Source organism: Trachemys scripta, chromosome 2, assembly GCF_013100865.1.
Source record: "Trachemys scripta elegans isolate TJP31775 chromosome 2, CAS_Tse_1.0, whole genome shotgun sequence".
NCBI classification, from domain to species: Eukaryota; Metazoa; Chordata; order Testudines; family Emydidae; genus Trachemys; species Trachemys scripta.
The window spans coordinates 107,188,770-107,207,929 of record NC_048299.1 but is presented as its reverse complement, the minus strand read 5'-3'; the positions used below and the strand labels follow the sequence as shown (position 1 = coordinate 107,207,929).

The following is a 19,160-nucleotide window of genomic DNA, read 5'->3' as shown; positions in this document are numbered from 1 at the left end:
AGCTGCAAAGACCCAGAGAGGAGGAGGATCTGATCATTGGTCTTGGAAGGAGGTACTTCCAGTCAGTTAGTACAGTCGGTACATAAACCACCTTCATGAAGTCATACCTCAGGTCAATCAGTACTAAGGTATACTAACAGCATGTAAGCTGGTAACTTGGCTCCCTGATCCCTTCTGGCTGGGCTGAATACAAACAGGCCTTTCTATCCTGTGAGGTGTGTGGCCCCTTATCACCATAGATCTGAAGTTATGTAAGTTGAAAGTCGACTCATCCATGTGTTTCTGAAATAAAGCTTTGCAAAATACTCTCTGGCCACTGTGCACATGGAGACCTGTATCTGTGAAAGCATCTCTTGTAGTAGAAGTTCTGCTTACGCTACAATGCACAGGAATCTGCTGACATGTCTGAGCTAGAACCTCTGCTTACCTCTGGAGACCAGCTGGCTCAGTATAAATAAATGATCATATTGCACACCAATTGGGAATACACGTTTTTCCGAAGATATTACAAAGGCCTTGAACCATAAAGTGCTGGTGAACTCAAGTGAAGAACAGCAAGTGTGTGCTCACAAGACAGAATACAAAATGTTTCCAAACCTCTGTACAGGGAAAAGAAATTGATGCCAAGGCAATGGCTACACTGTGCTGTCAGTTACCTTCTCGCCTCTTAAATACAGAAGAGCAGAATAAGAAAGGATCGGTGTGCCTGAGAGTGGTAATTTTGTAATGTCAGAGATGCTTGTGATTGTCCCATCTGCTGGAAATAGTTATAGTTAATTTCATATGCACAGTTCCTTTTATTCTGAGTTTAAATTACATTCAAAAAGACATTTTTGCACAAACTTGAAGAAAAGGAGACGATCGGCAAAGAATGACACTTCTCTCTTCTCTCTTTTCGTTTACTCACCCTTTGTTTATTCTTTTCTCTTCCTCTTGCAATACAAAAAACAAGTCAAAATGGGCACTGATTATTCTTTGCAGCTCTGGCAGAGATGCCTCCAAAGCATTTTATGACAAAATACAACTAATGATACAGCAAACAGCTTCCATGCTAGCAGGAAAATCCTCACACTTCTAGGAAAGATTATCCACAGAGAATCAAAAATCTGCTTATTTTTCTTCAAAAGCAATGTAGTTATTCCGCTGTATAGGAGATTTTCAGATTAATCCCCTTGAAGTTTACCAGACAGTGGACTTCTGTTCAGAATGTGTTGGTTTGCTTTATTTAGGCTTGTTGTCTCATTTAGTAAGAGTTTGCTAAAATCTAGCAAATTATTAACTCAATAAACGAAATATTCTAGATGAGGAGGACGTGTTTGTCTAAGGTACTTTTGCCATGGTAATGCAGTCATACCTCTCACACTCCAAAAATGCTAGTACGTGAGAAACGCCATCAGAACATGAGACAATGGTCAAAATGTGGAACACCTGCGTTTTGTCGCACGTCATGCAATAAAAGCCATTTTAACTTGACAATTAATTATTAAAACTATTTTTAACCAGCTTGCAAAACAGGTTGGCCTCTCACAGGGAGAAAACATCCTGAAGAACAGGTTTTATTATTCAAAGCCATTATAATGTCACCTATGGGGTGGGGGGGGAGACAACAAAATCTACCAGCCTTCTTTCTCCTTCCTGCCTCACTCTCAATCCATAATATGGCTCTGAGGAAAAGTCAGGAAGCTACCTGACGCCTTCAGCAATGGGCTCACTCGGTCAAATGGTGACAGTGCCATGTAACTCACCTTAGCTCCACTCTTCTTCCTCTCTCAGTCTCAAAGTAGACAGCAGATAGTGTCCCTTAGCAGCTCCTTCTTCTGGGAGCAGGCCATATTCAAGGGTTTCCTCCTTTGTTCATTCCCACCAGTTGGCCACCACTGCTAATTGCTGCTGTCTGCAGCACACTTCTAGGCTCGTTGGAAATGCAGAACAGGGGGATCCACATGGGCTCCTAGGCAAAATGTGTGGTTGAGAGGTCTGAATGCAGTTCTACATTAGTTAGCGAATTTCCTCACTAGTATTCCCCATGTTTATTATTATATCTCAACAGCTTAACTGCACCTGGATATAAAAAGAGGCTCTAGGAGATAACTAGCTTTTATATACAGTAGAACCTCAGAGTTATGAACACCAGAGTTACGAACTGACCAGTCAACCACACACCTCATTTTAAACCGGAAGTATGAAATCAGGCAGAAGCAGAGACCAAAAAAAAAAAAAAGAAGAAGCAAATACAGTACAGTACTGTTTAAATGTAAACTACTAAAAAAATAGAGAGAAGCATTTTTCTTCACCATAGTAAAGTTTCAAAGCTGGATTAAGTCAATGTTCAGTTGCAAACTTTTGAAAGAACAACCATAATGTTTTTTTTCAGCGTTATGAACATTTCAGAGTTGCAAACAACCTCCCTTCCTGAGGTGTTCATAACTCTGAGGTTCTACTGTAGCACTTTTCATCAATAGATCTCAAAGCACTTTACAGAAGAGAACAGTATCATTGCCTGTATCAGTATCATTTTTTTAATCAGGCTATTTGGGGTACCCTGCCTGTGTTCGCAGACCAGAACAACCAAACCAGCTTCAGCCATTGCAAACAAGACAGCATGAGCTCCCTCCTTCTACACCAACTGCGGGAGAATTCTTAGCTGTATTCCTAGCAAGGCACAGTCTGGGTCAACGGGTATATGTTGCTACTCATGTAAAACTCCTCAGAAGAAAAACAAATGAGGGAGACAAAAGGATTGGACTGTGGTAGAGTGGGCAGAATGGCTTCGCTTTCTGGCTCCTAAGTGCTGCACAGGTATGAGTTTTTCTAACATGCCTTAGTTGTTCTGAGTTGAGTTAAAGCTGATTGATGCCTGGAAGAGGTGTCTGGGGACCTACGAAACCTTTTAATTTTGTTTTCTGGAATTCTCTGTCCTCAGATTAAATAAACACAACTCCGGAAAAGGGAAAATTGAGTTTGAAACTAAACCAGATTAATTGATTTTAGCTGTGTATTGACACAAAATCTGGGCCTCCGGCATGTACAGATTTAGTGTCTGACTTTAGAAGATTTTTTTTTTTCTACATCACTATGTATCTCTGTGTGCAATCAAGACGAACTTCTCAACTTTTCTTCTGGTCAGTACTCTCAATAGGCACTTGAATAACTGTCAAGGCTAATTCCCCACTCTGGCACTTCGAATGCAGAAGGTGGGGGCCTGCAAGAATTCTAAAAATTAATACTGGCCATTCCAGGCTTGTATTAAACTCCCAAGGTTAAGGTTTTTCTCTGATCTTGGATTGGAAGATGCTGCCACTACCCAAGTGCATAACCCCTTTGAGAGCCCAGGGAGGCGCGCTTGGGAATTCCTTTCTGTGGGGTACCCTCAAGCCCTTTCACACACATACCCTGGGGAAGAGCTGAGAAGGGCGGGGGGAGGAAATCAGCTGACGCCATCACCTAATTAAACAACGTGTGCACAAACCTCTCAAAACACAAAAATCCAATTCTGTTCTTAAGAAAGGTAAATTTTATTAATAAAAAAAAAAGAAAAGAAAAATACATCTGGGAACTCAGGCCATTGCTAGATTTTAAAAGAGCAACTACAAGGATTGAGCACCAAGAGTAGCTTTCTTGTGGTCCAGCTTAAAGGTTACAAGCAAAAGTACCTGGGGTTAGCACAGAGGAATCCACAAGCCATAAAGAAATAAAAGGAATAAACCTAATCGCGTCTTCGTAGACATTTCCAGATCTACTTACATGTCTGGGGTTTTAAATGAGTAGTTTCTAGGTATGATACTGATGATTTTTTCATACCTGGCCCAAGCTTCTTACAGCATAGCTCTGCCCTGTCTGCCTCTCCCTGGGAGAACAACAACAGACAGACAAAAGGGCGGAGTCTTGTTTCAATTTTAAAAAGTTCTAGCCTTCCCATTGGCTCTTTTGGCCAGGTGCCCACTCACTTCCTTTTACCTACGTACAGCAGTGAGACTTTTTAACCCTTTACAGGTAGAGCAATTAGAAAACAGCTACTAAGAGGGATTTTATAGCTACTGGCTGGCTGGGTGCCCATAAAAGGGAGCTATTCCCCCATCCCCCTTCATTTATCACAATAATGTTTGCATCATTCTTCACCTTCATTTTCAGTAACTAAACTTTGTTCTCTTAATGAGACCAATCCACAAAATTAGAGAGATTTGGGTGCTGCCTATCAAGGTGAAGTCAGATATGAGTGACTGATTTTAGATTTGTACAATACACTTTGACTTTGGCTATAGTACTGTGTTATAATATAGTGCTCTGTATCTTATTCTCAAAAACTGAAAGGTAAACATTTCATTCATCTAAAATGACAAGATTGATTCTGGGTTTGTGTTGTCTCAAAAAGACACAGCCACTTCAGAATCATTCTTGTTATACTGGCAGATTTGGATATCAGTGTAACATGACAGACTCACTAAGCAATACAATTTGTATATTGTATTGTAATGAGTGTCAGTAATTGCACATAGTAACTCAAAATCGACTTCACTGATGGAATGTAGATACATCAATATTTATGAAAAATCTGAAATGTTCCTCTTCCTTGATATCTATACACAGATATCTTCATGGTTTAAGGGAATTGTTTTCTAGTGCAGTGACCTATTCAAATACCTCTACAAGATTATTTCCAGTCATCTACATTCAGTTAAACAGGTGTTTACACACTTGAGTGTTTTTGTCCTTGTGTGAATGTTGGGCCACAGCTGGATATGAATTTTGAATGGCATGTTTACAAATCAAATATGTTTCTGGAGTTTTGTTTACAAAACAAATGATAATCATTTTCTTTATTACTTTTGACCTCATAATTTCAGGTGTTCCTTTCTCGGGCAACTGGATCGGCACTTGAATGCATTCCTTGTTTATTAGCAGATACTTCAAACATAATGCACTAATTCTATGATAAAGCATGCATAATAAACATACATTAACAAGTTTTTCAATTAAAGCGATAAATACATTTTTCAGTATATAATAAATTTTCCCCAAGCAGAAATATGAAGTGCAGTTTGAAATCAATACTTCTAGTTGATGAATGCTTTTTACTTTGTCCTCTTCCTGAATGGATTAATGACATTTCTGCATTCTAGATAGGAGGGTAATGAGATGCAACCCACCTATAATCAGTTTTGCCATTGACTTAAATGAGACCAGGATTTTGCACTGAAAATTCTCAGTATAGACACAACCTATGGCATAATGGTCTCTAATAGTATTTTCAACACTCCATTATGAATACCTCCTGAGATGTAGCTTGATCCTTAGAACACCATTGGAATGGGTAAGGTTGAAGTTCTTAACATTACCAGAGACCGTGATTACCAATCAGTTGCCCACAGCGATTTTTTTGTGCTTTCTTCTTGTCCTATCTTCTGACATTCCATTTCCAGCATTGTGCTATCTTATAAATAACTAAATATAGATGTGTAAAATCCATAAAGCACAAGTTCTTTAGCTGAAGTTCCTGACCCCAGCTAACACTGTGTTAAGGATTCCTATCACTGAGCTTTGTATTACCAGTTAGAAAATGTATGATGGTCACTAGATCAAGCCAAATAATTGTATGTCATGACTGGTTAAAGAGCTGAAGAGACATTGTATGCAGACAGTTTAGAATATGCTTATTTAAGAGCTATTTCACATTACATTTAATTACATGGGTAAAATAATTCAGTCAGGTCTTATCCTTTGAATATTCCTCACTAACTTACATATGTGTTTTGAGCAGGTTTATTTGAATGTTGCTGAACCATTCAAGTTTGTCAGATGTTGCTATACTTGCAGTGCTTTGCTGCTTTTTTTGGTTTTGTTTTTCATTTTTATGCTCTGAAAGTAACATCTTTTTCTTTATCTTTTTTAAAGATAAAGACATTCCCTGCTGATACATCTAATCCTTTTTTCGATCCTTTTACAACAGTACCACAGTTTTCTGTAAGTAGAACATGCAACTGAAAAACTGTGTATTTAACACAACACTTGCAACTCCAGCTTCTTTTTTAAACAATGTCAGAAATTTAGCCTTTAACAATTCTAATAAAGATACTTTCCAAATATGGCTTAAACTGCAAATCAATCAAATATGGCCATGACTTGTATCTATAAACTTGCCTGCATTGGTGTGTTGGAGATTACTAGAAGCAGAAATAAGGATTAAAGGTGAAACACTTCAGGGCAGCAGGTCACAAAATACAGCTGCACTCCCACAGTTCTACTGTAGAGGGCATGAGTGAGGCTGCACGGACTGAATAAACTGAAAGGGCAGGGACTGGTGTGGGGCTAGCCACTAAATCCGGCTGAATTGGCCTTCGTCCCCTTTACAAAACCTGACTTTGTATTCTAGGGGACCTAATTTTCAGGAAACGAGGAGTTACAATTAATATAAAACAGTTGTATGATGATGACTACAGTTGCATGCTGCTATAAACGTCCATGTTAATTAACAACCTAGAGCTGAATCTTGGAATCCTTAGTTCTTATTTGGGCAAATCTCCCATTAAACCTCCTTGGAAATGTTGCTTGAAAAAGAAGTGAGTTGGGGGCTTTGAAATTTGTTCCTTTGCACAAGTACACAGTACCACATAAACTGGACTAATAACTGTATAACAATGTAAAAATTAGCCTACCATACCCGGAATGCCCAACCTTAGAGTAGCAGTGTCAGTATGATAGGTAGAAGAAATAAGACATTTAAACAATTGGGGGACTTGTTAAAATTAATATTAGAACTCGAAACAACTAGATATTGTGCCTGGGACTCTAACTGAAACTCTCTGCATGTCCTTCCCAACCTGGGACGTGGCTTAGCAGCCACAGAGTAGAAACCTTCTGATATTAGAATTACACTTCACAATCACTAGTGTGACATTCCTAAATTAAACTCATAAAATAAAGTTGTTCAGACATAAACCTTAACTTCTGTCCTGAGCCCCAAATCTGTTTTCTCTCTCATGTGGTTATATATGAGATATGGAACCTTATTCCCAACTGGGACAGCTACAGTATCTGTCTGCATTTAGTGAGTTATTAAAGAAAGAGGTTAAGGCTTGATCATGATCCCCATTACCTTAGGACAATTTCTACTTCTTTTTTTTGGGGTGGGGGGTCATGTGACTATTTTTAAACCAGATTTTAGTGAGAGAAATTGACAAATTCATCCTCATCTGCTTCATATCTATTTTTTGCTCTAATCAAAAATATCCCAACAAATGTATCGAAACCTTTCAAGCCCATCAAAGCAGAATTATTGAAAAAGTCATCCAGGCTAGATGATGCCCACTTTAATAAAAATAGCAAGAAAGCTTCCACCTTTATGTCCCGGATTAAAAAATGCGTTGAGTTACGCAGAGAAATCTGTGCAGAATAATATCCCCACGAGTTCCCCTGTAAAAAATGTCAATTACACTGACATTTTGGTAGGTTTCATTGAAAACCAAACTGAAAAATGTTGGCTTTGTAATGAAAACTTGAAAAATTCCAATGAAAGCTGAAAATTTTTCATAAACATTTCCATTTAGCTAAAAAGCTATTTTGCCATGGAAAAGTTAATGGAAAATTTTTGACCAGCTCTACTAATTAGGCTTTGTTGGGTGAGACAAGAGGGAGGGATGTTCAGCATATAAATAAGTTCTAACTAACCTATCCACAATTCATCTTTTCCTCTTCAGCGTATTGGTTTACTGAAAAAAAAAAAACACAATGCAACATCACAAATATCTAAAATGACATTTCAACCCATGCAGCCCATGGTATTTGTTTTGTCATAGAATTATGCATTGTGGGAAATCTTTAGTGAACCAGGAAGTACCAAGAGCATTGCAAGGAAGGGAACAACTCATTTCTATTCTATGCAGTTATCCCTGTCCCACAACCCGAATAATGGGGATCATTCAACAAAGAAATATTGGCTTCAAGTCAATTGGTTTTCAGTTCACTTTAACACACCAGTTATGCTACGTGTCCCCCCATGTTTGGCCTCAACAAAACAACACAAACAAATGCATTAGGGCAAAATTTCCAGAACAGAGCCAGATCTAACTCTGAATGTACTCTAGTCATGCACAGCATTATGCAGCTGCAAATGTTTGTGGTTCATTTTCCTTTCCCTTGCTTTTCCTTTCCCTTCCTTGCTTTCTTTTCATGTTATGAACAGCCTGCAACGTTGTTGGTTTTTTGTTGTTGTTGTTTTTTGTTTTTTGTTTCTTTGAAAATGCTTATTAGAACCAAAAACGACTCTTTTTTTATTTCATCGAAAAACAAAAAATATTAATAAACAGTAAGCTTTGGAGACTATTTTCTGGTTTTATAATTCTGCAGTTTATAAAGAGCTAAACTGATTTTTTTTATTGGGGGGAAATTAAATCTCATTAAATTTTATCTGAGTTGACTGGTGTAAATCATAAATCTATTGACTTAACGGAGCTACTTCGATTCACACCAGCTGAAGATCTGGCCCAATATACTGTATAAACATAAGTATATAAATATATACTCTAGAGAAAAACAGTACCACATACATATCTAAAATACCCATTAAAAATGGGGCAGATCTAAGCTGGTGTCAGTTGTCCTAGCTCCATTGGCTTCAATTGGATTATGACAATTTATTCCCACTGAGGAATTGTGCCATGGTGCCAGTATTTCATGATGTAAAGCCTGATCTGACAGTCCTTGTGAGACAAAATGCTGCATGAGGATTGCAAAATTTGTTTGTGTCTGGACTGTGACATTGAGCTTTAAAAGGGAAATGCCAGCGAAGTTTGGCAGCTTACCTTTGTTAATGATTAGGACTATAACTTGTCAGGATTGGGAGGCGGGGTTGTTTGCTTGTTGTTTTTTTTGTGTCAGTTTGGTTTTATTTTACCATTTTTCATTTTACTGATTTCATGACTGGAAAGGCTCATGCTTAGTATGTTCATCTGGAATGTACTCCATGCTTTCAGTTAAAAGATAGGCTGTGAAATGTAAAAAAGACAGTACTGCAGCTTCTTCCTACATCACCCATTGATTTAACCAGCAGATTGTATCCCAGTACACAAGTTTCTACATTTAGTATTTGTTAATCATAAGTAGCTCACATAATTTGAAAAGTGATGAAAAAAGACAAATAGTCCAATAGTTGGATAACAATTCTCTGCCTCACTGTTGTGCTGACTTTCCTTCCTACTGTTGTGAAGACTGAATCAAGCTTGAAAGAACAAGTTGTCAAGAAAAAAACTCAGCTGATAATAGTATGAACATGTCCTGACTATTTTGAAGCACTGAAAAATTGCAGCTACTGTACATTCCTATCAACTCAGTAACACACCAGCAGACACAGGCTGTTCCCTGTTTGTCATTAAATGGCCCTGTGCAAACAGTGGGTCAGTGTAATTTTTTTCAGGAATGCAGCATGGTGTCACATGACAGGATGTCCCAGCCTTTGATGTTGCAGGATTTGTGACGCTATAGCATCAGATGTGTAGTCTGGAGAGAGAGTCTGGAGTTTGTTGTGTTTCTGTACATTTTATACCACATTGTCTGTTGCTAGTTGCCACTGGGTATTTCTTTTAGGGTTTGCTCCACTACATAGAACTCTTAGACCCAGACTCATGCACACCCGACTTTAATAAAATGCACAGTTGTCAAGGGACCTATGAGTTCATTTTGACAGGGCTCTATTCAAGAGGACATTCTGGTCAGCTCCCCATATTGGGTTTAAACCAAATAAAATCGTGATAAACAGCACTTTTATAGGTATGGGTCCATATTTAGTGTGGCATGTATCGTGAACTGAGTTCAGTCTCGCACAGTGGACTTCATAGTCAGACTTGTCATCAGTGCACAACCATTGAATCTCTGTCCAAAGAAGTGGTGTCTGTTTCATTATATATGAGGGTTGCTTCCTGGTTCCTAAAAGGCCACGGGGCAACTATAGGGCAATCTCTCATTTTCTCTCTTTATTAGAGGAAAGTTGCTGATAACGAGTGTTTGAGAGAATGTGGGCATAAAAAGTCAAAACTAACTTATCCTTTTCATTATTTTCTTCTTAGGCAGAATTTATAGACAGCAAATTAGTATGCTGTGCTGTGCAGTCATCACCTAAGATGTTACCACCAGTATCTCCTTCACCTGCAATGAGGTCCTTGGCAGAGACAGTCCCAACCCCGACAGTGCAGACGATATATTCATCACACAAACCTATTTCTCTGGCAGACAGGTATTGAGCAATTCATGCAATACTATGGGTCTCTCTCTCGGTTCCCAAGAGTTTGATTTCTTTTATTCTATCATAAATGTAACGGGAAAGACCCCGCTGAGCCTGTCTTCCTAAACTATGATTTTCACCAATGTGTAAAGTCAGCTGCCATTTGGTACTTACCTCAGGACAAATGGAAAGCATAAGAAACTTTCTCTGAATTGAAAGCCACTCCTACCTGGTGATGCAGCCAGCAGTTGCCCTCCTCTGAAGGCCAAACATACCACCTCCATAACCACTGGCCTGGAGAGAAATGGGTGTGCCGTTTTTTCTTAGACAAATCACCTCCCCTGAACTACTGGTTTGTTTTTAACAACTGCTGTCGCAATCTGTTTTTCTAAATTCAGTTCTAACTGGGAAGGGCTGAGAAATAGATGCTCTTTCCGATGAATACCAGGCACTGATTTTTCAGAGCAGTGTCAGGTTGCAATTGTTCTTCTTGTAGCATGAAATAGCAAAAAAGCATGTTCCAGCTTCCCACAGAAAACCTCCTCTTTTTCAATTCTTCCGTCTTACAATTGCTTCTAATGGTAATCTGTCCTCTCTGGAGACTGCTGAGTACTGAATTAACCAAGCTGCCTCTTTAAAGGGGGTAACTCTATAATTAGATCCATCTGACACCCCAAAAGCAAAGGTCAGGCTTTCATTTCCCAGACCCAAAGCACTGTACCAGATGGAACTGAGAAACAGAAGTTTTAAGACAGGAATATAATACACTAGACTTTCACCTCCGGATTGAAATTTTGATTTACAATGGGTCACCAGTAAATGTGCTGCTTGTTTTTAATCTAATTTCAATTGGACATTTATTCATATTGCTAGACCACCTAAAAATGTACAGTTACGGGCACTCTTTGTTCAGTCCTAACAGTTGTAGACCAGACATAATACCTAGGGTGTGATCCAGCTCCCAATTAAGTCAATTGAAAGACTCCCATTGACTTCAGTAGGAACTGAATTGTGTCCTTACATAGCACTTTAGATCTTCAAACTGCTTTATAAACATAAACTCGTTAATCCTCAAAGCACCACAGTAAGGTATATATATTTTCCCCACTTCACAGGTAGAGAAACTGAGCCACAAAAACTGTGACTATCCGAGAGCCTCAGAGGTTGTGACTCGCCCCCCAAACCAGCTGTCAGAGCTGGGATTAGAGTTTAGGAGTTGCAGATTGCAAATCAATAAGACCATGCCTTGTTGAGGTATTGCACTTTGTAGGAATACTGGCATAGCTGTGCTGGATTCTTATAGTGTCCGCCTGTCTGCGCGACACTTAGTACTAGAGGCCAGTGCTAGCATTCTCTTCTTTTCATAAAAATGAACTAAATCCACACATTAAAATTTGCACAAAATGCTTAATCTAAAAAAGAAAAATCCTAACTACTGGGTCTTTCTCCTGCACTGCTAACCATCTTTACTTCCCAGCGTGCTCTTGTGCCTCTTCATAGACTGTTATTAAGGTTTGCCCTTTTGGAAAATGTATAAATAAATCTACTCATGTGCTGTTAGTGTCTCTAAAGCTACTAGCAGTTAACAGTGAAAGAATATGACAGATGCGTCAGACTTAGGGCAGGGCTGCTCAGTAGGTGCAAGCAGCCCATGCAATATCTTTTGGGTAGCCCACAAAATATTCAGCAAATGGGTGAGAGAGATTCTGAAGCATTCTTTCCTGAGCAAAGGTTTTGAAAATACTAGCCATTTGGTGAAATCAGGTCCATTCCAAAGGCGTCCCCCCCTCCCCCCCAAAAATGACCAGGGGCAGTTTTGCACCAGTTATACATAAACCTGGCACATTCTGAAGAGTAAACTCTGTAGACATTCCCTCTTTTCTTCTGTCCCCCTCTGCCTGCTTCATTCCCTTCCCTCTGTCTTTCCCTGCATAGTGTTCTCCCCCCCACACACACACACTCTTCCTTCTCTTCTCCCTTCCAGCAATCCCCCCTAGTTCTCAAATAGGGGTGCTGGCCGACCCAGAGAATGCGCTGTATTTGGTATGTGTCATGGCAGCAGCCCCACAAGAGTGCTCCACACCCTCAGACCCAGCTACCCCAAAGAGCTCTGGGGAGCGGGTCACCTCACATACCCCTATGTTTCCTATACTAGGTCCCTGTAGTGGGCCAACCCTCGGCCTGGGCTCGGCCATTGTCTCTCTGAGTCTCTTGCCCCTGGGTCACCTACGGAAGCCCCTACTCCTGGGCAAGCTCTCTGTTCCCAGCAGGAGTTCAGCTCACTCCAAGGCCTATTCTGAGTCCAATTACTTCTAGTACCTGGTGACACTCCTTGGGTCCCACCACAGGTCACTGGCTGGGAGCAGCCCTCCCGGACCCTTTGCCCATATCAGGCTTGTAGTGTCCACAATCAAGGGTGGGAGAGGAAAGGAAAGGCAAGTCACTGCCTCAGGCTGGGCTTCCCTTGCTCCTGGAGCTCACTAGCAGTCCCTGGCAGCCTCTCCTCCTGGGTAAACTTCCCCCCTTCTCTATGGCAAGTTTCACCTTTTTTAAGCTCCCTTCTTCAGCTGGAGCATGTTCTGCAGGTGCGTCTAACTGATGCTGCTTGAGTGCAGGAATACTTGTTAATCTTTTATGTCAGTGGGATGGGGGCATGTGCCGTCACAGTCCCCAACATGGTCTGCCAGAAATGTAGAGAACCAGGAGAGTTGGTGGGTCATCAGAGGAGACGGTAACAAAGCTCTCTCCCTCCTTGGCCATAGTTAAGGAGCTGCAGTAACCATAACCTACATGGGCATTAGCCCACTCTAGGATCAGCAGCGGACTGAGGGAATAGACAGGGCGGGGAGTGGCTCATCTGAAGATGCAGAGCAGCAGGAGACTGGGGGAAAAGTCTTAGCCCATTCCAGGACCAAAAATGGCAGAAGTCTACAGCCACTTCACTATACCAGCCACCTGAAGAGCAGCCACAGATCCAGTCTTCCTTCTCCCCAGGTTTGGCTGAGCAGGAGTATCAGTGGTAGCATTCCATCTCCCAGTGCTTACCCCACCAACAGTAGATGTCCACTTGAGATGGGGGCATGGTCCAGTCAGGTGGCTGTAGGCATGAGGATGGGGGGTTGGGTAGCCTCATCTTCCTCCCTTTCCCTGTGTAAAGAGGTATGCTTAGCTGCTTCACAGCTGCTCCTTCCTGCTCAGTTCCTCTTCCTGGGCCAGAATGCTTTAGGGAGATGTCTTCTCCTTGTGCTTCGTAGCCAATGTGTGAGGACATCACAGCAACATCATTCCATGATCCAGGCAAGATCTCTAGCACTTAATCCAGCTCTGCTTCCCATTCACTTGCGTGCACAGTAAATAATGCTGTAGGCTATGCAGTGAAAAGAAACCTCCTCTAGGACCAAACCACACAGAGAACTGAAAGGCAGTCTGGGCCCTGAGAAGCAGATTGCTGCAATACAAGTCTTTTTACATGGTTTTTACATCAATTAACAAGACACTGAACTTCTAATCTTGCTTTCATTGAAGTCAATGGGAACTTTATCAGGGACCTTGTGGGGAGGAGTAAGCCCTAAAATGTCTCACGCTTTTTTTCCCCTTGGTTGCTTTTCTTTACTACTCAAAATGTCAAACGATTTTCACTTCTGACTCAACCATCTATTTTCAGCATTTTGACTGAATCAAAGTGAACCTTTCTCCTTCCCTTGGTACTTTAAAAATGTTAATTATTTTTAATTGAAATATGTGGCATTTTGTTGTTCCCATAATTGGCTGTTTGTGCATTAATTACACAGTGCTGAGACTCTGAGGCGTGAACTCGAGAGAGAGAAGATGATGAAAAGACTGTTGATGACAGAATTATGAAATTCTCACTTCGTCACATGGAGACTGGATCGGGGCCTTTCATGTGCCTTCTGTCTGTTTACATTCCTCCACTTCTGTGTACTCAACATAATGCATCATGAAAATGTGTTATGTTCCCAGCTCACTCAGATTCATCACAGTTGGTTAAAATTAAGTCTCGGCTTGCCTTTAACTTGGAGGAGTTCCTTTATTCATTTGCTGCTGGGAAAATAAACCTTCAGTCCTTTATTTATCATGAGTATTAGGATTTTCTACTATTATAAAATGAATTTTAGGTTTGGTTTTGGTAAATCTAAGGTAAAAACGATCAGCAAGGAACATACTGATTTCTACTGAGAAACACTGTTCTGTATATATGTTAATAACTGCACAGAGATTAATGTTATGCAGAATATTTTGATAGTAACATAGAAAATGTCATTTTGTATAACTGAAAATTGCACCGAGTTACTGCTGTTTGTTAAAGAATCATTTTTAAAAGCAGAAAAATGATTATATCTTATCCCTACGACTCTTTGTCTCTGCTGAAAAATAAATGGCTATCTTATCAAATTCCTAACTTAATCTTTACTCAGATATATGTAGATATATCCGTGCTGCCTAAAATCATGTCATCTTGACCATAAAATAAATCATATTGTATTCCTGATAAAGAAAAACTTCAGTGGTTCAAAAGTTGTTTGCTATTGACACCCTTATCATTAAACCAAAAACATTGAATCATAAATCAATTTTAACTAAGACGCTGATCCTACAAATACTTGCATGCGTGTATACATGCAGGGTTACATCAAGCAACTGAGTGGTTCCATTGAATTTAATGGGACTACTCCCTTACTTAATGTTAAGCATGTAAGTGTTTGCAGGATTAGAGCCTTAAACAATTGGTTTATGGTATTAAGGTCATATAATAACAATATAGATCATATTTCCTATAAAACTTTCCTATAGTTTCCCTTTTTTAGTAGTGCAGAATAGTAAACTATTTAAAAAGCTGACAACAATTGATCATCAGCTACAACATGCGATTTTGAACAGAAACCTTGTATGTGTTTTATATGGCCCAAGATCTATATTTTTCTGTTACCCTGTACAGTAGATTCTCCTGTTTTTAGTATTGTTAAAATCAAAAGATGCCCTTAATTTGGTACCAACGACCATAGATTTATCTAAATTTAACCAGCCTGTTGGCTTTAAAGGTAGGAAGTGCATATAGTAAGATTCAATTTTCATCAGCGTTAGTTATGGTCATTTAATATGAAAAATCTTGAGTGCATTTTAGGACTCTTGATTGCAACTTGGAGACAGAAAATTACTTGTCTATTTTATATTCATTGGAGCAGGAAATGAACAGAAGGCTCTTCAATTAAAGTCCGGTAACTTTGAACCTTTTTCTATAGCTATAAAATGAAACTAAAGTAAGTGGCATAAGTGTCAGGAAGAAATCTGTGATGCACCTGTAATGAAATGGCTTAACATACAGAATAGGCTCATGGATCTCTACAAGTGCCCAGATGTCTGGCTTATCTGTTTCTGAGTTCTTGATAGACTTTGCTGCATAATCAAAATGCAACTGGTACACTGTATAGCAGACTTCTAGTTATGATATCAACAGATTTGGTGGCACACTTTTTGTACATCCATTTCCATCAATCTGAAGTTATTTTTTTTAAAATGGGAATATTAACTCCCTCTGAAGAAATCACAGAGGCAAAGAATGCTCCAGGAATAAAGGACTATGCCTTCATTCTGCCACTAATCTTTTCCTCACTTCCTTCAGAGGGATTGTGGAGGAAGGAGAGCTCCATCCTAAGGCACCATAGGTTAAAATAATTTTTGCCTCGTCACTAATAAAAAGAAAACAACCTAAAGACAAATAAGAAAACGTTCCCATAGCAGCCACTGTTTTCAGAGACAGGAAGCAAAAATAACTCCAAGAATGGAGTTACCTAAACTGCACTGTCATTTCTACTGGTTGCTTCTGGCCTGCCTGTTCTTAGGCAGCCATCAGTTGCATGCGAAGATACTTGAAAGAATGTGTGGCTGGCCACTCCCAAGGGTTATCAAGGAGAAAGGACCTGAGAAGATAGCTCAGTGTTTCAACATTCCCCTGGTTTTTCTACTGCATGGATTGCTGTGCGCTTATTCAAGAGTGCTATTATGGGCAACTGGAAACCCTGGAACCTGCTTTGGTTGGGGCTACCTGCTCCTGGTTAGCTGCATTAAGCAATGTATTCACAAGGACCAAAGCATTCAGAGAGAATGAATGCCAGACTAGGAATAGCCCATTCATTTTTCTGGCAGATAAGTAAGCTACGAGTTTGGTCTTGTGCAGAACAACATGGTAGTCCTAGTGTATAAGAATTCTCAAGCTGAAACTTTCAGAACAGGAAAACTGAAACTGTGCAATAAGATGCCCTGTCACCGTTCTACATCTGAACTGACTGGGCATGCTTTGGAATAGCTGAGAAAAGAACAAGGACACCTTCCATTTTTTAGATTCCTGGAAATTAGAGATGGAACAGTTTTACCAGGTCACTGAACCCCAAATCCTCAAAAGTATTTAGGTGTCTAACTCCCATTGATTTCAATGGCTGGTAGGCTCCTAAATGGCTTTGATAATCTGGGCCTTAATCCCTTCCGATGCAGGATTGTTCCCCACAGTATATTCTCAGATGTTTGTCTAGTCTAATTTTAAATGTCTTAAGCAACGGGGCTTCCACGCCCTCCCTCAGGAGACTATTCTACAGGCTGTTAGGAATGTTTGCCTGATATTAAACCTTCATTTCCATTTGTACAATTCCATCATATTTTTAGTTCCTGCACACTCCCTTTACCCACACTTCAGCAATTCCTCACCCATGTGCGATCTAACCTTTAATACGCAGCCTTGTCTGGACTAGGATTGAGAGCTGTATTGTTAGAATGTATTAGCTAAAGCTCTAGTGTAAACAAGGCAGTAAACGTGCTAAATTGGTCCAGCTGAAACCTAGGTTTCTCTGCAGACTTTAACTCCACAATGTTAGCAAGTGTTGAAGTATGCCGTACCTTCTCTGCACTGCACTTTTAGAATATGTAAATTAGTACACATTAGCTAACATTTTTGAACAACACACCTTTAAATCCTGGTCTAATCCAACCCTATGGGGGTCACAGAGAAAAGTTTATTGCTGAAGGTTGATTTAATCTCAAATCTCCGTTTTACCAAATGATATTATGGCTTTGCTGTCAGACCCCAGTTTAAAAACTTTGAGGCCTTAACCATTTTCTTTGTTTAGGTGGCAACACACAGCTTCATGTTTTGATGATCGCAGCAAAAGTAAAATTAGTTGTTTCAAAAGCTAGGCAATGGCTATGTAATGGCTAAACAAGTATTTTCCCATGTTGCAATCTCTCACAGAACCCAAACAGGATTTTTTTTTTCCTGTGTGGGTACCCATTTGACCTCCTAAAATGAACTGCATGTTTCAATGTTTCAAAATGGCCAAGTTTTCTTTGGAAACATTGTTTAATGTCCTTAATCAGTATCAGAAGATACAGTATGTATAGCCTTTGATATTACAACCATATTTATATCCTGAGAGACAATGTTTAAAAATCAGTTACTCCTTAAAGTCTTCACTTCAGGGGTTTGTGTTTCCCCTGCAAGAGTTTGCCAACTCAGCCACTTCAAGCAGAGCAGGCAACTGGGTGAAATGCTTTGGTGGAGGCAGCATCGTGTTTTATTTGTACTGTTTACGGAAATCCTTCATTTTCATTTTTTCCCCTGGATATATCTCTGGTCCACTGGTTACAGACATCTACTCTTTGTAATTATACAATGGAATATTGTTATTTCATTTTTGATGTCCTGCTGTTCAAGGCGTTTGCAATAAATATACTGAGACTGATCTGTTGATTGCATGTAAGATCAGCCCTACAACTGTGTTTTGTAAAGTTAAGTGCCGTAAAGAAATTCTCATATGACGTGGGGAGGGGAACACTTCTCTGGCAGCTGCTGTCATTGCTGCTGGGTGGCAGCTCCAGCCAAGGTTGCTGACATCATCTTGTTACAGCCGAGCAGCAGCCTGTATCAAGAGCCGGAGCACAATGACATTTTAGTTGAAACATGGCTTGAGAGAGGCTTTTACGGCTCAGTTGTTTACCTGTTTCTGTATTCATGCCTGCAATAAAAAAGAGAAAAAAATAAATTACTGAGTCTGAGCAATCTGTGTTCAAATCAAGGAGGTGGTGGCACACTGCACTGTCCCTATTCAAAGCAAACATCTGGTTGCTAATGAAGTGGATCCACCTCAACTAGGGAACACCTCTCTTAAGCAACCACTGGAGAATTTCCCCCAAGAAATCCAGAACCATTTTGTTCAGCCTTTAATCAAAGGCCACCTCGACTGGGCAACAGATATTTGCAAGTCCCTTGGGTGGTTGCTTAAGGCGAGCTTCGCTGAATTACTTAAGCTGGAAAAACTGCCAGAAATAGAGTGGCAATAAGGCATGGCATTTTGTCTTCGTAATAGATGCCCGTTTGAAAGGATGAGGAACAGAGTTGTGCAGAGGATGGAAGTCCCATTTTGCAAAGGATTTTGACATCTGGTTTTATTCCAAATAGGAACGAAAACTCAAACATTTTGAAATTCTCCACAGAGGAAAATTCTGGGGGAGGGAATGAGTTGAGCTAAGTGTTTCAATTTTGACTTCAACTTCTTAAATGTCATAGTCTATTCTAATATATAATAGCCTACAAAATAAAAACAAAAAGGTGAACAATTGAAATGTTTCAGAAAGTGTCAAAATGGGATGTTTCAACATTGTCAGAACTTTTTCTCCAGTTTTCATGCCAAATGCTGGCAAAATTGAAGCACATCAGTCTTCATCGGAGCAAGCAGTTCCATTAACTATGGTTTCATCAAAATTTCTCTGACCAACTCTAATGTGAAGAGTTCTGTGGGTTTAATCTCTGTTCTGGGAAAACAGACAGTAAAATAATAACAATCAGCTGCTTTAATTGCCTGGAACTTTGGACCAGGTGGGCTTCAAAGATGAACATTTTTTGTTTTTGTTACAAGATGACCATGACCTATGTGAACAG

General features: G+C 39.9%; 1 protein-coding gene across 2 annotated transcripts in view; it reads left to right on the top strand.

The window, feature by feature from the left end:
- Nucleotides 1–18,247, top strand: part of EPB41L4B (erythrocyte membrane protein band 4.1 like 4B) — a 258,354-nt gene extending 240,107 nt beyond the window's left edge. For both annotated transcript variants that reach the window (XM_034761377.1, XM_034761376.1), the window contains exons 23-25: nt 5,893–5,961; nt 10,059–10,225; nt 14,005–18,247. In XM_034761377.1, coding sequence (XP_034617268.1) covers nt 5,893–5,961; nt 10,059–10,225; nt 14,005–14,074 — 306 coding nt within the window. In that variant the 3' untranslated portion in view covers nt 14,075–18,247. The remainder of the gene's footprint in view (nt 1–5,892; nt 5,962–10,058; nt 10,226–14,004) is intronic.
- Nucleotides 18,248–19,160: the final 913 nt, after the last annotated feature.